Genomic DNA, 22,636 nt, shown 5'->3' with positions numbered 1-22,636 from the left:
GCTATGCATATACTTATTGTGTACTGTATAAATTTGATACTGCTTTGTGGGCACCATTGGGCTTGGCAAAGACGAAAACCGTTTCTATCTTCTGAAGTATGATGCAAACTATTTAATAGTAGGGTACAGTAAGTAAAGAGAGTTATTTAGGTCCGTTGTAACTACTAGAGAAGTTAGAAATGGAGACATAATACTTAAATGTGTTTTGGTATCAATCTGGACCCTAAGTGTTGTGTAACAGGAAAACTAAACAAAATGTAAAATTGAAAACTGACAGTAAAATTACATCAACTATTCAAAATGACTTAATAAGAAAATACACTACCAGTCAAAAGTTTTTAAATAGTAAGATTTCTAATGTATTTCTTTTTGAAAAGAAGTCTCTTCTGCTTACCAAGCCTGCATTTGTTTGATTCAAAGTACAGCAGAGACAGTACAATTTTGAAATATTTTTACTATTTTAAATAACTGTTTTCTATGTGAATATATGTTAAAATGTAATTTATTCCTGTGATTTCAAAGCTGAATTTTTTGCATCATTACTGCAGTCTTCAGTGTCACATGATCCTTCAGAAATCATTCTAATATTCTGATTTGCTGTTCAGTAGAGGTTTCTTTGATTTAAAAAGTTAAGAAGAACAGCGCTTATCTGAAACAGAAATCTTTGGTAACATGGTAAATGTCCTTATCATCACTTTTGATACATTTAAAGTATCCTTGCTATATAAAAGTATCAATTTCTATAATTTCTTTCCACCCCCCAAAAAATATATATATATACTGGCTCCAAGCTTTTGAATGATATAGTGTGTAATGTTACAAAAGCTTTTTATTTCAGATAAATGCTGATATTTGGATCCTTTTATTCATCAAAGAATCGTGACTTTTTTTTTACTCAACTGTTTTAAATTCTGATAATAAACATATAACATATAATGATAGAATGATTTCTGAAGGATCATGTAACACTGAAAACTGGTTGCTGAAAATGTAGCTTTGATCACAGAAATAAATTTTAAAATATATTCAAATAGAAAGCAGTTATTTTAAATAGTAAAAATATTTCAAAATTTTACTGTATTTTAGATCAAATAAACCTCTTTAAAAACATTAAAAATCTTACTGTTCAAAAACATAACTATTTGAATATTTAAAAAAAAACTCTAAACTTGAAAATGCTTTAGTAATCAAAAATGACTTAAAAAACACATATATAAACAAAAAGTTACTTTAGTACTTTAATTAGTCAAATGTAGCAAATGTCTACTTCAAAATTACCTCAGACGTTCTAAATAATGTTTTTAATTATTTTAAATATTAAATCATCTTCACAAACTTCACATTGTGTAATATAGGGTCAGATTTTAATAACAGATAGATAAGTTCAACAGAAAGGTTAACATCCGTTCAAGTCAGGTTCCTTCCTTTTACCAAACCACATTTATTCTTCCTTTTTCGCCAGGTTCTCAAGCTAATAATCAACCCAGTGTACTCAAATTAACCCAGCGTTGATCATGAGTGGCTCATTTGACGCATTTCTGTTTAGATTCTAGTCAGACTAGCAGTTTATCTCTATTTACAAAGCTTTAACATCTACTTTGCGTGTTAACTTAACAGGGGAATAGTGTATCGCTATGTACACTCCTGAGGGAGCGAAGATACACGCATAGTTTGTATCAGTACGCGGCTTGGGTCAGGTACGCGTTTGTGTGTGACAACATCGGGCATCAGCCAATTAGAGACGACCGCACATTCGTCAGCCAATCAGAGCGCTGCGTCGAGCGTGATAACTGGGACGCTGCGAGCTGAACGCTGATGCTTACAGCAGTGTAATATCCAACGAGACAGGCGGCAACCTCACACCTGCTTTTCCGTTATATTGCTTAACCAAACCGGGGGATTCTTTAAGACTTATTATCTTTCGCGTTCAACCAACATCCATGCGATTCTTCAGGCTTACCTTCAAGTGCTTTGTCGACTGCTTTTGAGACCCTTTTTTATTCCTCGTCTGTCTGCGACGCACGTCAATTATTATAATTCGGAGCTCAATCTTATCAACCGTCTGCTGAAGATCACTTTTCAATCAAACAGACAGCAACCCCACGGAAAAGTACTGACGAACGCGAATTGAAAACAAATTAAAACGTGAGGAACCGTTATTTGTAAATTCTCGGGAGCGCGGCACTCCTGCTGGCCAGCGCGCGGCATGTCGCCAGAAGAGCATTTCTCCAGTAAGAATGACTTTATGTGTTTGTTTGTTTGTTCGTTTGCATATCTACTTGATAATAAGACGGATAACACTTTAATGGCTGTGTCTTTACTGAGACTTGACATAAATGTAATCTAATAATTGAGATTGGTGTTTGGCGTAATGTATCTTTCCATTGCACGGACTGCTCTAAAAACTCACGAGTTGTCTGAACAGGATCCAGATCTGGTCTCTTCATGTATTTACCTGTATCAGGTGTCCCTCCTTCACTTTCTTCCTTACACACGCTCTCTGAGTCTCTCTCACACAGTCCTTCATTCCGCTCCAATCTGGATTCAACTGCATCTCTGACATACATAAAACTGCAGTGATGTCATAGGAACACAGCAATCAATCAAATTATCATGTATTTAAACACACACATATATATATATATATATATGGGCAATTCTACAGAATTGGTGCAACCTGCTGCCCCGCAACCAAAAAAAACATTTAAAAAGCATTTAAGGATTCAAATCTTAGATGTCTACTAAGTTCCTAAAATTATCTACTGAACCCCACAATAATATTTAAAATATCAGTAAGTTTAATATATATAAAATCATAATTTATTGGGTACTTTCAATTGGGAGGTGGCTGTCCCGAACTCTAACGCCTAAATTTCAACTTATGAAAAATGATATTGATACTGATTTTGGTATTTGTTTCTATTGTTGTTTTTAAAAGTATCTTTTGATTCTTTTAAAAAGTGAAGTTCAAAAGTTCTTCTTTGTAAATTCTGAAACTTTCTGTAAAAAAAAGCATTTTCATGTCACTACTGAAACAGCGTTTTAGTCCATTTAGTCCTACACCCCTACATTTATGATCAGGAAATATTCATGTGTCTCTCTCGCTACACGGTGAGTAGATAGGCTCCATCATTTTGGGGTTAAATGTGTTCAAATGTATGAAAAATCTGTCTGTAACTTTAAGGAAAGTCACTACCGGACACCATTTTTCAACAATTAAGCACACTTTTTTTGGGAGTTACTCCATAACATTTTATGTGTGTTTTTATGTGTGTACAACTGTGTAAAACTGTACTAGCTAAACATGTGCTGAATCTTTGAGCTAGCTTTAAAAGTATCTAAAATTGTCACTACCAAAACATATGTAAAACAATATTTGGTGGCATTTCGGTAGTGACATATTTGTGTTTTTAGGTGTTATCCCATAAATTTGTCACTACCAAAAGATTTAGTGGCGTTTCAGTAGTGACGTCTTTGTTTTGTGGGTGTTATCCTATAAAAATGTCACTACCAAAACATTTGGTGGTGTTTTGGTAGTGACATCTTTGTGTTTTTGGGTGTTATCCCATGAAATTGTCACTGTCGAAGTGTGGCAGTAGGACAGTAGTTTTTGACTATCGAAGTAGTGACAAAAGGAAACACATAATTCTTTATTTGAGGGAAATAAACAAAATTTTAGTACAGTTATGCAATTCTTTTGTATTTTTGTATGTTTTGGGTTTTAGTTTGCAAGTTACAATTCTGTAATGTGATGTGTTTGTTACCAAAACATTACTGTGACTACTGAAACATGGGATGTTTTGTCAAAAATGAAGTATACTGAATGATCAACTAAGATTCAGTATACTCATTATACTAAGATTTGATTTTGGTTCAATGTATATTCAAACTAATGAATCCTTAAATTTGAAATCAGTATGATCTGCCTTTTACAAAGAAAAATTGGATTCAAAATACAACAAATCTCCTAAATTATATTTGAAATATTGTTAAAATTGTAATTGTTAATGATTTTTCTCTGAAAACTTTCTGAAAATACAATATAAGTATTAAATGCACAATTACTAGAATTGTGTACCTTAGATATTACACAATTTGCATACATACAACATTTGTGGAAAAACATATTTTTTTTCAACTCTGACTTTGGACAAATTCTGTAGAATGGCCCATACAGTATATAATGAGAGTTATTAGAGTTATGCATGTGATAACTCTTAACGCCTAAATTTCAACCTATGAAAAATTATATTGATAATGATTTTGGTATTTGTTTTCATTGTTGTTTTTTGAAGTTTATTTTTGATTCTTTTAAAAAGTTCAAAAGTTCTTATTTGTAAATTCTGAAACTTTATGTAAAAAAAAGTGCATTTTCATGTCACTATTGGGTTAAATGTGTTCAAAAGTATGAAAAATCTGTGTGTAACTTGAAGGAAAGTCACTACCGAACACCATTTTTCAATAATTAAACACACTTTTTTGGGAGTTACTCCATAACATTTAGTTTTTATGTGTGTACAACTGTGTAAAACTGTACTAGCTAAACATGTACTGAATAGCATCTTGGAGCTAGCTTCAAAAGTATCTAAAATTGTCACTACCAAAACAGTCACGAGCGAAATATTTGTTGGCATTTTGGCAGTCACAGTGACATATTTGTGTTTTTAGGTGTTATCCCATAAAAATGGTCATTATCGAAATATTTGGTGGCGTTTTGGTAGTGAAATATTAGGTTTTGTTGGGTGTTATCCCATAAATTTGTTACTACCAGATTTAGTGGCGTTTCAGTAGTGACATCTTTGTGTTTTTGGGTGCTATCCCATGAAATTGTCACTATTGAAGTGTGACAATAGGACAGTAGTTTTCGACTATCAAAGTAGTGACGAAAGGAAACACATAATTCTTTATTTGGGGGAAATAAAGTTTTAGTACAGTTATGCAATTCTTTTGTACTTTTGAATATTTTAGTAGTGTTTTAGTTTGCAAGTTAAAATTCTGTAATGTGATGTGTTTGTTACCAAAACATTACTGTGACTACTGAAACATGGGATGTTTAAAGTATACTGAATGATCAACTAAGATTCAGTATACTCAGTAAACTAAGATTTGATTTTGGTTCAATGTATATTCAAACTAATGAATCCTTAAGTTTGAAATCAGTATGATCTGCCTTTTACAAAGAAAAATTGGATTGAAAATACAACAAATCTCATAAATTATATTTGAAATATTGTTAAAATTGTAATTGTTAATGATTTTCCCCTGAAAACTTTCTGAAAACATAATATAAGTATTAAATGCACAATTACTAGAAATGTGTACCTTAGATATTACATAATTTGCATACATACAACATTTGTGGAAAAACAAAAAAAAAATACAAATTTCAATACGTTTCCTCTAAAAACTCTGACTTTGGACCAATTCTGTAGAATGGCCCATATGTAATGAGAGTTACTAAAATCAAAGTATGCATGTGATATCAGGCTTTTACACTTTACTACAAACTTATGGAGTAAAATTCTGCTGAAAGCGGGTCAAGCACTCACAAAGTCGTATTATCTCTCTCTCAGATGATGGCGGCACGTGCGAGGATGAATCTCAGGAGGAAGCAGAAGTTGCCCGCCCTTTGGTGTCAGAGACTGAGGGGTCCAATACAGAGGTTGCTGAGCCCAGTGTTCACACAGGTCTTATGGATACAGGTGACCCTAACACAGAACTGGGGCATCCGGAACGACAAACATGGAGCAGACAGATGGACTTTATCATGTCCTGTGTAGGATTTGCTGTTGGCCTTGGAAACGTCTGGAGATTTCCTTACCTCTGTTATAAGAATGGAGGAGGTGAGATACATACAGTCACAGATATATCATAACTAACTGAACAGATACAGTGCTCTACGCTTACTTTTCTTTTAGCTTTCTTGACAAAGTCTTTACCAAAAAGAATCAACTGTTTTAATGGAGCAAGTTGATTCTTTTTGGTAAAGACTTTGTCTAGTTTTTTCAGAGTGCGAACTACAGCTTCTTTTCATACTTAATTGGTTTCTACGCACCTGGACTTACAAATAGCCTTCGTCTGAGCGCAACAATATTTCCTTGCCTTTTAGCTTTCTTAAAAAGTTTAGGAGCACAGTCAAAATTTCAGGAGCACCTTCTAATCAATAATAAAAAAAATCTGATCAAAAATTTGCCTTCCCATTATGAGGTGATATTTGACTCCTTAAAGTGATTTTTTTTTACCTTTGTAATGGCATTCATGGCAACTTTATTAAAAGTTTGTCATATTTTCTTTCAGTTTTTTTTTATTATATTTTTAAGCTTTTTAAATTGTCTAATTAAAACAACAGAATAAGAACAAGTAGAATAAGAATAAGTAACCAATCAGTATTAACAAAATGTATTTGTACTACAGAGGTTGCACAGAAGAGCACAAAAGTGACTTGTATGTGTATTTTCATATGTTTAATGAGACTCAGAGGTGGCATGAGTGCAATCAAATTCATAAATTCATGTTGAGATTAATGTTTTAAATATAACATTTTGAATACATATTAAATGATTTAAATAACTGAAAAGATACTTTAAAAATGAAACTAATTTAATTCACATCACTGATTTAATTACTGAATCAGATCATTCATTTGATTCTTTCAAATGGCTGATTCTTTCATGAATAAAGCATGTGACTGTCTTTATGAATGAGGAATTGAATCATTGCCTCAGGATTCGTTTAAAAACGCGCGTTCATTCATAAACGAAACAACGCTGTGTTTGAATGGAGATGCGCAGCGGCTCAGTTGTGACTTGTTTCAGACCACTTTTGACAACAAAATAGAGAAATATCGGGCAATAGTGTTATAGTCAGACAATGTAAGTCACTTAATATTAAAGGTTGTATCAGCGATTTCAAGCCTGAAACATAAAGTGTCACATTCCGCTGACCTTTCTTCACGATCCGCTCGCTGCCTGCCCCATAAATCGGCTGTAAAAAAACGCGTCCCTATGGTCAGCCTAGGGTCCGAGATATGCCAATCACCGTCAGGGGGTTGGTGTTGTGGAATTTCCGCCTCCCTCACATCCCTGCACCAGTACGAAAGTCCACAACACCAACCCCCTGATGGTGATTGGTTGGAACACTGTTTGTTTTTCTGTGGAAAGGTTGGTAGCACCGATTGTTTTTTTTTTTTTGGCATATCTCGGACCCTAGGCTGACCACAGAGACACGTTTTTTTTACAGCCGATTTATGTTTCAGGCTTGAAATCGCTGATACAGCCTTTAACTTCTTGTGTACTTAACGGTTGTATTAAGTCAATATCTCATTTACAAACTCCCTTACAAATCATTAAAATCTGTCACTCATCTTAGTTCATCGCAATCTCACAAAGGTCCTTTATAATGAACAACGCTCTCTCTACACTGCAACAATGAATCTCTTATTTACACTCTCTCTCTACACTTTGTTTTATGAAAGGATTTGTGAGATATGTCCGTGATACATTACTTAACATTGCAAAAACACGTAGAAGCTCTCCTCAGCGGATCAATCGCTTATGGTGCTCCTAAATATTTTGTCATATTCACACGCAGTAGTTTTCAGTTGCAAATGAGAATGAAATGGTCACACTTTAAAATCCTAAGATACATAGAGTGGGGTCTAAATGTCCCACAGGATGTAAATGAATTTGTTTTTTCATGGGAACAGATTTGGAGAACGTAGCATTACATCACTTACTCAACTGCAATAAATGGGTGCCATCAGAATGAGAATTCAAACAGCTGATAAAAACATCACAATAATTCACAAGTAATCAACACCAGAGTATGTGAGTGGAGCGCGGAGTGGAGCGATGTGATTTTGAATGGAGGGAGGAGCGGATTTTTGAAAAGTTGGAGCGTCGTGGTTTTCACTTGCTCCGATTTCGAATGAGCAGAAATCTGTAAGAAATGCAGCGATCCATAGGTAAAATAACTGACGAAAATGTATATATTTTTTTTCATTACAAACTTTGCACGGCATAAAGCAGCAATTATGCTCTTTTAATGCTGAAAATGTTATTAGCTTTGTCTGTGGTAGGAACAAAGTTTGCACATTAGTGTTCCAAACTCTCCTGTTATTTTATTTTAGTATTTTTTATTTTAATATGTGTTATGAACAAGGACGTTATATTTCAAACATTATTTCAGAATTTTTTGTTGACGTGGAGTGAAGGCGGAGCGGTGTTTCTGATATCAGTGAGCGAGGAGTGGAGCGGGAGCGGAAAATTGTGAACCCGGAGCGGAGCGATTATTAAATGCACTGAGCGCGGAGGGGAAATTGTTGCCGCTCCACTCCGCTCACATACTTTGATTCACACCACTCCAGTCCATAAACTAACATCCTGTGATTTAAGAAACAAATCCAACATTTCTGTCCAAAAAAGTCCATAATCCATAATAATACTTACTCTGCATGGAAAAAGTCCTTCCCCTCTCACATCAATATCTACCAATGTATTTTACTTTGGACTGGTTTTGATATTAAAGGTGACTGATCTGTGCATATTTCAGATTTAGACAAGACAGCCTTTTCACTGGAGAATCAATAATATGTAAACAGTGTTAAAAACATCTTTATGATGGATTTGCTTCTTACAAACACAGCTTTTCACTTGAAAATTGATTTAGTTGATGGACTGGAGTGGTTTGGATTACTTGTGGATTAATGTGGTGTTTTTATCAGCTGTTTGGTCTTTCATTCTGACGGCACCCATTCACTGCAGAGAATCCATTGACCAGCAAGTGATGTAATGCTACATTTCTTCACTTCTTATGAACAAACAAACTCATCTACATCTTAGATGGTCTGAGGGTGAGTACATTTTCAGAAAATTTCCATTTTTCTCTGAACTGTTCCTTTAACACTTATAAACTAAAACATCCAAGATGTAATGAAGTATCTGCTGGCAGAGATAAGTTAGAAGGTCAAAGCGCTGAGAAAAATAAACGTGGGCCTGCCAGACAGGAAGAAAGTGGAAGGACAATGGCTGTCTACTGTTCAAGACCGGAGTTTATCAAAGGGTGAAGAAATGACACTGTTCTTTGTTCTCCTCTCCTTCTCTCGTTACATTAACCATCTGCACAGCTCCTCTGACGCATGTAGGTGGTGATGTATGATGTACGAGCTATAAACTTTTTTGTTTCCTCTTCACTGCCAGCTGAAGTGTGTCAATAAGTCAGCATCAATGTCAACAGACGACATCTCAAGAACAGCGTCAGTTGTGTCTATGGAGCTGATACTACACGGCTGGATTCTTTATCTTTCTGTAAACAACGTTATTTGTGAAAGAGACCTAATCTATCCTGCTTTCTTATTTGCATACACAAAGTATATTTGAGTGTAAGAATATAACATAAGACATTTTCATTAAATTACAATTAACGTGCAATTAAGTATCTGAAAGCATTACATTCACTTCTCACTTAAAGGGACAGTCCACCTAAAAATTTAAATTCTGTCATTAATTACTCATTCATCTTCATAACACAAATTAAGATACTTTTGATTAAATTTGAGAGCTTTCTGACTCTGCATAGACAGCAACACAACTGACACGTTCAAGGCCCAGAAATAACCATGTGACATTCGTGGTTCAACCATATTGTTATGAAGCTACAAGAACACTTTTCATGTGCAAAGAAAACAAAAATAATGACTTTATTCAACATTTTTTTCTCTTTCATGTATTCTTGTAGCTTCATAAAATTGTGATTGATCCACTGATGTCACATGGACTATTTTAATAATGTTCTTACTACCTTTCTGGGTCTTGAAGGTGTGTAAGATATCAAAAATATCTTAATTTATGTTCTGTGGTCTTACGGGTTTAGAACAAGATGAGGGTGAGTAATTAATGACAGAATTTTCATTTTTGGGTGAACTGTCCCTTTAAATATACTATTTATTTAATAAACGTTTGAAAATTCTGCTAAAGTCTTGTTATTTCCGGTGTGTTGCAGGTGTGTTTCTGATCCCCTATATCCTGATGGTGTTTGTTGGAGGTGTTCCAGTATTCTTCCTAGAGATTGCATTGGGTCAGTTCATGAAACAGGGTGGGGTCGCCACATGGAACATCGCACCTCTTTTTAAAGGTGGAGTATTATTAACAACCAGATGTATTTGTGTCTCACATCCTAACCCTTGCCAGCCACTAGTTAAACAGATCCATATCTCGTCCTGCCAGCAATTATTTTTCATTCTTAATGGCAAAACAGAATATTGATCTGTCTGGCTTTTAATATACAGTGATACATAGCCTATATTGTAGCAGGGTAAAGAAGGGCAGTGTTTTTTTTTCCCCCAACAGGTCTTGGATTGGCATCAATGGTGATTGTGTTCTTCTGCAACACCTACTACATCATGGTTCTGGTGTGGGGCCTGTATTTTCTGGCTCACTCCTTCACTTCCCCTCTGCCGTGGGCCACGTGTGGACATGAGTGGAACACGGTCAACTGTACGACTAACTTCAGCCGTGTGTGTTTCAATCAGTCATTGTCCCTTTCCCCTTCCAACAACCTTTCCTCCCTCAACAGCAGTGCAAGCTGTGTGGAGCCCACGGGTTTGCGATCATCTGTTATGGAATTCTGGGAGTAAGTGTCAATGGCTACTGCCAACTGTTTGTGTACTAGCCATTTGTATCTACAGTTGAAGTCAAAGGTTTACATTCACCTTGCAGAATCTGTAAAATGTTAATTATTTTACTAAAATAGGAGGGATCATACAAAATGCACGTTGTTTTTTTATTTAATACAGACTTGAATAAGATATTTCATATAAAAGATGTTTACATTATAGTCCACAAGAGAAAATAATCGTGTTTTTTTTGTGATAGTTGTTCATTAGTCTCTTATTTGTCCTGAACAGTTGAACTGCCCACTGTTCTTTAGAAAAATACTTCAGGTCCAGATTCTTTGGTTTTTCAGCATTTTTGTGTATTTAAACCCTTTCCATCAATGACTGTATGATTTTGAGATCTATCTTTTCACACTGTGACAACTGAGGGACTCATATGCAACTATTACAGAAGTTCAAATGCTCACTGATGCTCCAGAAGGAAACGCGATGCATTAAGAGGCGAATTTGAAAATCAAGGTAAATTTAACTTATTTTGTCTTTTGAAGAACATGTAAGTATCTTCTGTAGCGTCTGATGGGCAGTACTAAATGAAAAAACACATTGTCATCCTGTTCATGCTGTTAATGCTCTTAATACATTGTGTATCTTTCTGGAACATCAGTGAGAGCTTGAACTTTCTGTAATAGTCGCATATGAGTCCCTCAGTTGCCCTTAGTGTGGAAAGATGGATCTCAAAATCATACAGTCATTGTTGGAAAGGGTTCAAATACACAAAAATGCTTAAAAACCAAATAATTTGTGGGACCTGAAGGATTTTTCTGAAGAACAGCAGGCAGTTTAACTGTTCAGGACAAACAACGGACTCATGAACAACTATCAAAGCTAAACACAGCTGTGGATCTTTCAGGTAACAACACAGTATTAAGAATCAAGGGGATGTAAACTTTTGAACAGGGTCATTTTTATAAATTTAACTATTATTTTCTCTTGTGGACTGTATGTAAACATCTTTTATGCAAAATATCTGATTCAGGTCAGTACTAAATAAAAAATAACATGCATTTTGTATGATCCTTCTACTTCTACTTCGACTTCTACTGTATGTTTTGTAAGTGTTCCTTAGCTGTGATTACATTTGTGATATAGCATGGTCATTCAAACCTTTTTGCTTAATTTTAAAGTGTTATCTTTAGTTTGACAATGTTTCTTATTTGATTAGGCGTAAAGTCCTGCGTCTGTCTGGTGGTTTGGATGAAGTGGGCGGCATCAGTGGTTACATGGTCTTGTGTCTGCTTGCTACATGGGTCATCGTCTACTTCTGCATCTGGAAGGGTGTTAAGTCCGCTGGAAAGGTACAAATATATGTTTGTGAAAGATGGTGGCTAGAAGATATTCTATTTAAACGCCAAGTATGAATCTCATGAAGTTAGTGTTTGAAGCATTATAAATTTATTCCAAAATAATAACTGAAATCAGTTTATTTGTGAACTTATGTTCAAGTATTCTTTTTTAATAGTTAACGTATAACTATTTTAACTATTATATTGTAATATTGTTGCAGCATTTCGCTGTTTAAAGGTGCCATAGAATGGAAAACTGAATTTACCTTGGCGTAGTTAAATAATAACAGTTCAGTACATGGACATGACATACCATGAGTCTCAAACACCACCATTTCCTCCTTCTTATATAAATCTAGTATTTGCAAAAGACCACCGAAAAATAGGCCAATTCCAACATAACACCGACTGTTACGAAACAGTGTTACAGCCGAGATCGTTAATAGTTACGCCTCCACCATTTGCATCAGCCAATCATCGGTAACGTCAGCACATCGTTTAAACAAGGCAAGCCACAGAAGGGACACGGTTAGCTTAATGCTAGCGCTAGCCTGTTACATTGCAATACATAGGATTTCACTTACCACATAAACAGAGAGATGCCTGCGCTGATGATGGTGAATGATGGAGAAATAACTGCCTGATGATGGCGAATGATTTACAGATCCCGAGTATCACTGACGAGCTGCTCAACTTGTGTGGTAAGTACTTGTGTCTCTGCAGTATAACTTTACACAGAGCACATGCATCACAGTAATCAGACTAAACTGTCCGCGATTCAAAATGGCAGATTCAACAAACCGCATATTAAAAGCGGCTAGAGCTCCTAATTAAATATATATTTTTATCCATGTGCGAGATATTGAGCTCTGTGAAACAGCCAATCAGAGCAGAGCTCATTAATATTCATGAAGCTTCCAAATAAGGAAAAAACAGAGCCTTTAATTCTAGGGGCAAATCCTAGGATTTAAAATGGACCTGTAAAACCATTTCTGGAGATGTTTTGCCCTTTCCTATGCCATATACCTTCTATGTAGATATCAGAGAACAATTTTAAATATTCTCTCAATGCATTCTATGGCACCTTTAATTGTTTTGTATGTTGTAATATACACTGTAACTCTGTAATGGGCTGTTCTTTTAAGCTAATCTACAAGTACTCAAATCAATATTTAATGTGTGTATTTGCTAAGTAGCTGTGTAATAAGTGGGATAATGTACAGTCAGATGCTCATTATCTGCTTCATGTCAGGGTCCTGCTCACCCTGCTAGGCTTTATTTTGTGGTAATGATGGCTGCTCTACATTATCCCTTACATACACTTACTGTACGCACATCAGACGACCATTATGAATGTTTATTGGGAACATGAGAAAATAGATCAAAGGCCAGAGCACTGGCCACGTAAGCTGATTATTAGCTCTCCCAGCGGATGTGTGTGTGCTGGGTTTAGTTATAGCGCTTGAAAAGATTTCGAACCGTGATAATAAACATAAATCTGAGATACTTTAGGCAGTAATACTCATTTCAGAAAGTATAGTAGCTTTACATTCATGTGGAAAATATAAGAGGTACAGTAATGTGTTTATATGTGTGTGCAGGTTGTATATTTCACAGCTGTGTTCCCATATCTGGTCCTGGTGGTCCTGTTTGTTCATGGCGTCTCACTGCCAGGAGCTCTTAATGGCATTATTTACTACCTGAAACCAAATTGGAGCAAACTCTCAGAGGCACAGGTAAGCGCGTGGCTACAATGTACAGTGCCTTGTGAAAGTATTCATTTTTTCACATTTCGTTATGTTGCTGCCTTATGTTAAACTGTTTTAAATTACTTTTTTTCTACACATCAGTCTACACTCCATGCACAATAATGACAAAAACAGAATTGTCACAACTTCATAAATTTATTAAAAATAAAAACAATGAAATAAGTACATGAGTGCATAAGTATTCATACCCTTAACTCAGTACTTAGCTGAAGCACCTACAAGCCTCTCAAGTCTTTTTGGGTATGACGCGACAAACTTTGCATTATCAACATCTGCCATTCTTTGCCTCATCTCTTCACTTCTTAAGCTCTGTCAGCTTAGATGGGGTCTGGCAGACATTTTCAGGTTTCTCCAGAAATTCAAACCCAGGTTCTGGCTGGGCCACTCAAGGACATTCACAGAGTTGTCTATAAGCCACTCTTGCTGTGTGCTTAGGGTCATTGTCCTGTTGGAAGGTGAACCTTCTACCTAGTCTGAGGTGTTAAATGCTCTGGACAGGGGTTTTAATTAAGGCTAACTCAATATTTGGGTGCATTGAGCTTGTCTTCTACTCTGACAAGTCCTTCAGTCATTGCCACTGAAAAACAGCCCCACAGCATGAGGCTGCTACCAGCATACTTTACTTTTAGGATGATGCTCTGCAGGTGATGAGCAGTGCCTGGTTTCCTTCAAACATGATGCTTGGAATTGAGGTTCATCAGACCAGAAAATCTTGTTTCTTACAGTCTGAGGACCCTTTAGGTGCTTTTTTGCAAATTCCAAGTGTGTTTTTATGTGTCTTCACTGAGGAAAGGATTGAGTCTTGTCACACCACCATAAAGCCCAGATTGGTGAAGTATTGCAGTGATGTCTGTACTTCTGTAAGTTTCTCCCATTTGCATATATGATCATGGAGCTCAACTAGAGTGACTATCAGGTTCTTGGTTACCAGTCTAGCCAAAGCCCTTCTCCATCAATTGCTTAGTTTGGCCAGGAAGCCAGATCTAGAAAGTGTCCTGGTTGTTTCAGACTTCTTCCATTAAGGGTAATGGAGGCTACATGCTTCTCTGAACCTTCAATGCAGCGGAATTGTTTCTGAACTCTCCAGGTGTGTGGCTTGCACTCCTGTCTCTGAGCTCTACATGCAGTTTTTTACCTCAGGGCTTGGTTTTTGCTCTGATATGCATTTTCAGCTGTTCAATTTTTTATTAATACATGTGTGCCTTTCCAAATCATACCCATTCAATTGAATTTGCCACAGGTTAACTTCACTCGAAGTGTAGTAACATCTACAAGCAATATGAATGCTCCTGAGCTAAATTTCAACTGTCCCAGATAAGGGTATGAATACTTATGCAATGGAATCATTTTACGTTTTTAATTTTTAATAAATTTGCAAAGAAGTTAAAACCCTGTTTTTGCTTTGCCATTATGGTGTATGGAGTGTAGATTGATGTGAAAAAAAGTAATTTGAAGCAGTTTAACATAAGGCAGCAACATAACAAAACATGAAAAAATGAAGGGGTATGAATACTTTTGCAAGGCACTATAGCTCAAGTAAAATATGCAAGTGCTTTTAAGAGTAAACAAACAGTTCCTCTTTTGAAAAAGAAAAAATATTTTTTTTTCAGCATTAAGATCCAACAGTTCATGTACTGTATGTTTAAAGCAAAAACTAGAGCCGAGTGAAATGGTTATGTAATTCTTGTTGATTATGATTATTATGATGGCAGGTATGGATTGATGCTGCCACACAGATCTTCTTTTCTTATGCTATTGGTCTGGGGGCCCTGACAGCTCTTGGGAGCTACAACCGATTCAACAACAACTGTTACCAGTGAGCAAAATACCACACACACACACACACCATTTTTGGACCTCACTGTATGTGTAGCATTGTATGGAGGATAGTTTACTGTTCCTTTGTCTGTAAATAAACACAGTAATGAAACAAAGGCCTCCCTGCCAAGATGTTATTTTAAGTGTTTTTTTTTCTGTATGGCTTCATAATCCCACAGCATCCCTGTGGGACAGTAGTGCGTGTATGTTTGCATGCATGTGATCAGATCAGAGGTCAGAGGTTGCAAGAGTTCAGCATCCACTCAGTTTAACCCTGTGCGCTGCATGTTCTCCTACATGCTGGTCCCACGATGATTTCTCTCTCTCTCCCACTGTAGGGATGCATTCATCCTGGCTCTCATAAACAGCGGCACAAGCTTCTTCGCAGGATTTGTGGTTTTCTCAGTTTTGGGATTCATGGCGGCCGAACAAGGCGTTGACATCAGTAATGTGGCAGAAAGTGGTAAGATATGCTTCTGTCCTCATCACACTTTGCGTTCCTTCATTCTTCTTGATTGCATGAACAAAAAGTACTATACAACACCTTGGAATCTTCTTTTCTCTCAGGTCCTGGTTTAGCGTTTATTGCCTATCCAAAAGCAGTGTCGCTTATGCCTTTAGCGCCGCTGTGGGCGGTGCTGTTCTTCCTCATGCTTCTGGTGTTGGGATTGGACAGTCAGGTGAGGCTCCACCACCCACTCATTTATGACACAGATACTTATTTAGGACAGATATTTAAAGTGATAGTTCACCCAAAAATTAAAATTACCTCATGATTTACTCACCCTCAAGCCATTCTTGGTGTATATGACTTTGTTCTTTCAGAAGAATACAATCAGGGTTATGTTAAAAAATGTCCTGGCTCTTCCACACTTTATAATGGCAGTAAATGGGTGTTGAGATTTTGAAGTCCAATAAAGTGCATCAACCCATCATAAAAAGTGCATCACACGGCTACAGGGGGTTAATAACAGGACTCGTACAAGGTGCTTAAAGTGCTTGAAGTACTTGAATTTGACTTTTTGAAATTTAAGGCCTGGAAAACTCTAAAACCTTTTTTAGTTAATGTCATAAAACTATTGAGCTTAACCAGAAGTAGTACTGAGTGTCGTGTAAATATGGCTGAAGGCGCAAAAAGAGAAACAGATGAACCAAATTGAGTGAGTCATTTAAGCTGAAACCGTTCCAATTGATTCAAACTTGTGACCTCTTTTCATTTTAAACGATTCACTAGTAAAAACCACATCAAATTAAAAGAGCCATTCTTTTTTGAATTTCAACATTGTTTGTAATGATTTTAAAAACCAATACTTTGCAACATGATTCACAGTTTTAAGGTGCTCCAATCAGATCATGTATCGCAAATCGTTTGATTCAGATCTGAACGTTGGAGTGGCTTCACGAATCAATTGTTCAGAACTTTGGGTATTGCAAATCGTTTGATTCAGATTGGGACTTCGAAGTGTGGATCACAAATCGTTTCATTCAGATTGGAACGTCAGAGCGCGTTTGGAAATCATTTGACTTAAGGCCTGTTCACACCAAGCACGTTAACGATAAAGATAACAATAGCGATAACTATATTTGCATCCACACCAGTGAACGATAACTGTCTGTTTTTATTGCATTTACAAGACTTCAACCAGTAGATGTCCTCAGCACACGTTTCGAACGTCTAAACTGTGAATCTAGCATACACTATCTGATCTCTAACGCAGTCAATGTAGTGGAATAAAAACAATACGTACTCTTTTCTACTGCAACTTCAAATGAGGCAAGACAATGTTGTCCAAACTAGCACTGAATTTCTGAGGTAATTTTATATTTCATGCTACTCTGTTTGCTGTGCAATGTCTGTTTGCTTCTCTACAATGTCGTCTGCTATTTCAAATGCACAAGCCTTTTAAATTTGAATGAAGTCTGATTAGCTGTCAGTGTTTTATCATTCATCAGCTGTAAAAAAAAATGTTCCGAAAGTGATCCCAACGATATCGTTGCCCTGTATGGTTAGCGTTATAGTTGTTGTGTGAACACTGCTTTTCTCTTAAATTTGAAATGATTTTTAGAACGTTATCTTTATAGTTATAGTTATCGTTATTGTGCTTGGTGTGAACAGGCTTTTAGATCAGACTTTGCAGACTTCTAAACAATTTGATTTAGATCGGAACTTCAGAGCGGGTTCACGAGTCATTTGTTTGGAAATTTGCGTATTGCCAATCATTTGATTTAGATTGAAACTTCGGAGCGGCTTTACAAATCATTTGTTCGGGAACTTTGGTTATCACAAATCGTTTGATTCAGATCGGGACTTTGGAGCGTGAATCATGAATCATTTGATTTAGATCTGAACTTCGGAGCTGGTTCACAAATAATTTGTTTGGAACTTTGTGTATCGCAAATCGTTTGATTCAGATCGGAACTTCGGAGCGTGGATTGCAAATAATTGGATTCACATCGGAACTTCAGAGTGGGTTTTGAAAATCATTTGACTCAGATCGGACTTTGCATATCACGAATCATTTGATTCAGATCGGGACTTAGGAGTGTGGATCACAAATAATTTGATTTAGGTCAGAACTTTGGAGCAGGTTTGCAAATCATTTGATCGTAACTTTGCGCGTCACAAATCGTATGATTCAGATCGGGACTTCCGAGCATGGATCGCAAATAATTTGATTTAGATCGGAACTTCAGAGTGGGTTTGCAAATCATTTGACTCAGATAATGGATGGATGCACTTTATTGGACTTGAAAAACTCAGCAGCCATTCACTGCCATTATAAAGCCTGGAAGAGCCAAGACATTTTTTAACATAACTCAGATTATGTTCATCTGAAAGAAGAACGTCATACTGTATACATCTAGGATGGCTTGAGGGTGAGTAAATCATGGGGTAATTCTCATTTTTGGGTGAACTATCCTTTTAAAGTCAAGTAGGAACATATATTAGCCAGCAACAGTACAGCGGTTTACCAACGTCCAGCTATTTAATCTGTCAGTGTGACACATGTGGATGTAAAGCAACCATTAAAAAATAGCACAGGAATGCAAGAACACATCCTGTGTGAATGGCGCCTTAATGTTCAAACGATGCCTTGGATTAGCCGTAGCGCTCTTAGATTAGCAACAGTCTTTGACAAGGTCAGACACACTCAAATGTCCTTGTTGCCCACATTTTTCTCGGTTAGGTCATCAGTTTACTTTTGTACTAGATTCTTCTGTTTTCTCTCTTTCTCTCTCAGTTTGTTGGTGTTGAAGGCTTTATTACTGGAATAATGGACATGCTGCCCCCAAAGTCATTCCTAGGCTCTCAGCGTCGTGAAGTTGTCGTCGCAATATGCTGCTTTACCTGTTTTACTATTGATCTTTCCATGGTAACAGAGGTATGATAACAGAAGTATACCTTACAGAGTTCATATCAGCACATTGTGTTTCCTAATTGTGTTTTTGGTTGGTTATATTCTCTCTCTGTACAGGGAGGGATGTATGTGTTTCAGCTGTTTGATTATTACTCTGCCAGTGGGATTACTCTGCTTTGGCAAGCCTTCTGGGAGTGTGTGGTGGTGGCCTGGGTGTATGGTAAATATCTGTAGCCATGCAAACACAGACTGTGATTTTGCCAAGTAGGACGTGTTTCTGGATCAACATATTTCGTTGGACGTACAGCAACATTCCCTTACAAACATAATCCTAACAAAAATTCAGCCCTGCTCATAAGACCAGTTGGAATTTCATGGTCAAGGGGTGCATTTCCCGTCAAACCACTTGCTGATTTACCACCATAGTACAATGCTTTGTTGTGCAAATGAATTAGCTAGTCATGACTGTTTCCCGAACAAGGTCGCTTAGCCAGGAACCCCCAAACCTGACCCTAAAAATTTTGATTGATTTACAGCAGGGTTTTCAAAAAAGGGTTTGTGAGAGAACTGAAGGAAGTTCATGAGTTGTTTAAAAGCTAATAATTACTTTGATTGAAACCAATGGGGCTGCACAATCAATTGAAATAGAACTCAAATAGCACTACATTACATCAAATCAAGATTATCAAATTCTAGTAAAGTATGTAGTCAGTTGCGCTCAGTGTTACAGGGCACTATGTTCACTTACACATGTCCAGTTTTTTTCATAGCAGCTGTGAGTTTAACATAAACATTTTTATAATTGTGCACTCTTTTTCATAATTCATTCCTTTGTTTTGAAGTAAATTGTGTGTTTGATTTACTAATTCGTTCCTTTTTTTTTAAATGATTTGTGTGCATGGTTTTCTAATTCATTCCCTTAGTTTACTTAATTGTGTGCTCGATTTACTAATTTGTTCCCTTGGTTTACTAAATCCTGCACACAATTTATAAATTTGTTATCTCGTTTTAAGTAAATTGTGTAGTCAATATAATTTGTTCCCTTGTTTTAAGCGAATTATGCACTCGTTTTTTATAATTCATTCCTTTGTTTTAAAGCTAATTGTGCGGTCTGTTTACTAAATCATTCCCTCTTTTAAAGTAATATGTGGGCACAATTTACTAATTCATTTTCTTGGTTTACTAAATAGTGTGCTCTATTTACTAATTTGTTCCCTCGGTTTAGTAAATCATGCACGCAATTCACTAATTTGTTCCCTCGGTTTACTAAATCGTGCACACAATTTACTAATTTATTCTCGTTCTAAGTCAATTGTGCGCTGGGTTTAATAATTAGATCCCTTGGTTTCCTAAATTGTATTCTCGGTTTACTAAATTATGTGCATAATTTACTAATTCGTTCACTCGTTTAAAGTAAATAGTGTGCACAATTTACTCATTTTAAGTAATTTGTAAGTAATTTTAAGTAATTCCCTCTAAATTGTAATCTCGATTTACTAATTCGTTCCCTTGGTTTACTAAATTGTGCTTAAAACAAGGGAATTAATAAGTAAATCGTGCTCTGTAAATTGCAATTAAAATATATGAAATACTCACAATATAATTTTTTGGTCGTACGCATATATCTCTCTATATATTTAATTTTAAAACAAAAACAAAAAAAACCTAAATAAACCACTAAAATACACCAAAATAAAACACTTAAAATTAAAATATACTATGTTTACTTGCATGTCACATGACACCAGAGAACCATGAACTATTATTATGTATACTATTATAGTTTTTATGCCCATTTTCAATTAACTTTTTTATGGTTTTATTTTAAGTTGACTATATCAAAATTGCTGTGAACAATTAAAAACTCAAACTCAACTTAAAATCTCAGGGACACTTAAAAGTAAATACATCTAAGGGGTTCAGCTACCAAAAAGCTTTGGGAACCCCTGGTTTATAGGAATGTTATTCCACCCCAACAAGGATATTGATTCAGAAACATGTCATATCTGAGAAAATCATAGTAATCATCCAGATACACATAAAGAGCATTTTTGTTAACCCACTCTCTCTCTCATTCCCTGACTCTCTCTGTAGGTGCTGATCGCTTCATGGACAACGTGGCCTGTATGATCGGCTATCGTCCTCTGCCGTACATGAAGTGGTGCTGGTCTTACGTCACTCCAGTAGTGTGTATGGTGGGTTTTTCATGCAGATATGGATCAGCATGGGGTTTGATATTCTCGAGAGGCTATTAAAGGGGTGTTTGTGTGTTTGGCAGGGTGTTTTCTTGTTTCATGTGGTCCACTACAAGCGATTAGTGTATAATGCGGTGTATGTGTACCCGTGGTGGGGTGAGGCGCTGGGCTGGTTTCTCGCTCTCTCATCCATGCTTTGCATTCCTCTCACCGTCCTCTACAAACTGCTGCACTGCAAAGGCTCCCTCATGGAGGTACGACTGCCATGTCTGTGTTGCTACTTTGCTTATTATGCAAAAAACTACTCACAGTTCAGTATGTGTGACTCTGTGTTTCAGCGCTGGCAGCATCTGACGACACCTATCTGGGGTCGACATCACCTTGAGTTCCTTCCACCTGAGAATGAAGCCAGACTTCTACCGAAGGCAGAAGAGAATAAAAACACAGTTATATGAAAGTGTCATTTAATATCCTGACCAACAAATGATCAGATACAGACAACACTGCCCTGCACACACACACACACACACACACACACACAAACACAGCCATTAACATAGTGTCATCTAAAGCATTACCACAGCAGAGTCTGTGCATATCAACTGTCATGCAGTAATAATGCTGATTTTGTCCAAGCGCTCTTTTCTCAGTGTAATTATATTTCAGAAGAAGGCCTCATGTGCACAAGATAATCATGCGTGCTTGTGTTTGAGCGGCCTTTATCTGTCTAGTGTGCTGATGTTGTTCAGTATTATGTGTTTGTGTTCGTTACGTTGCACTGGGATCTTACAGCAGTGATGTGGAGCAAAGAGTGGGTTAATTAATAAAAAACATTTTCAGACCGTGCATCTATTTGGTTTGGTAAAATCTTTACGTATTTGTGTTCATCTAGATTCATCTATTTTATTAATTTCATATGCGTTACAGTAATGTTTTTGACACTCAAGTTCTCATTTGCCAAATGCATTTTTGTAACATGTCTAGTACCTACTGACAGCAGTGATTGTGTGTTGAATCAGGGTGTTTATAGGTCACAGCAGCAGAGAGGACGGCCCGTGAAGGACAGACTGACACCTTCTGCTCACAACCTCGTAACGCAGGCCATGTCCTGTAACAGAGCAACAGCTGATATCAGTGTAAACCAGCAAAGGGCCAGCATAAACCAGCAAAGGAACAGCATAAACCAGCAAAGGGCCAGCATAAACCAGCTAAGGAACAGCATAAACCAGCAAAGGGCCAGCATAAACCAGCAAAGGGCCAGCATAAACCAGCAAAGGAACAGCATAAACCAGCAAAGGGCCAGCATAAACCAGCAAAGGGCCAGCATAAACCAGCAAAGGAACAGCATAAACCAGCAAAGGAACAGCATAAACCAGCAAAGGGCCAGCATAAACCAGCAAAGGGCCAGCATAAACCAGCAAAGGGCCAGCATAAACCAGCTAAGGAACAGCATAAACCAGCAAAGGGCCAGCATAAACCAGCTAAGGAACAGCATAAACCAGCAAAGGGCCAGCATAAACCAGCAAAGGGCCAGCATAAA

At 36.7% G+C, this 22,636-nt stretch overlaps 1 protein-coding gene across 1 annotated transcript; it reads left to right on the top strand.

The window, feature by feature from the left end:
* The first annotated feature begins 1,843 nt into the window (after positions 1–1,843).
* LOC141291260 (sodium- and chloride-dependent creatine transporter 1) lies at positions 1,844–21,936 on the top strand. The gene is made up of 14 exons (XM_073823435.1): positions 1,844–2,231; positions 5,574–5,843; positions 10,000–10,131; positions 10,347–10,629; positions 11,835–11,967; positions 13,557–13,691; positions 15,437–15,540; positions 15,881–16,005; positions 16,110–16,222; positions 18,785–18,925; positions 19,019–19,121; positions 20,996–21,096; positions 21,180–21,350; positions 21,435–21,936. Exons 1-14 carry the CDS (start codon positions 2,207–2,209, stop codon positions 21,549–21,551), a joined length of 1,953 nt encoding a protein of 650 aa, XP_073679536.1. The 5' UTR covers positions 1,844–2,206; the 3' UTR covers positions 21,552–21,936.
* Positions 21,937–22,636: the final 700 nt, after the last annotated feature.

This window comes from Garra rufa, chromosome 18 (genome assembly GCF_049309525.1).
Source record: "Garra rufa chromosome 18, GarRuf1.0, whole genome shotgun sequence".
NCBI lineage: Eukaryota > Metazoa > Chordata > Actinopteri > Cypriniformes > Cyprinidae > Garra > Garra rufa.
This window is presented reverse-complemented; position numbering and strand designations above follow the sequence as displayed.

Bases quoted from the DNA above. Each gene is read 5' to 3' on its own strand.
- LOC141291260 (XM_073823435.1), top strand. From the start codon at position 2,207: ATGTCGCCAGAAGAGCATTTCTCCA. The intron at 2,232-5,573 runs GTAAGAATGACT...TCTCTCTCTCAG, and splicing joins GCCAGAAGAGCATTTCTCCA to ATGATGGCGGCACGTGCGAG. The intron at 10,132-10,346 runs GTGGAGTATTAT...TTCCCCCAACAG, and splicing joins CATCGCACCTCTTTTTAAAG to GTCTTGGATTGGCATCAATG.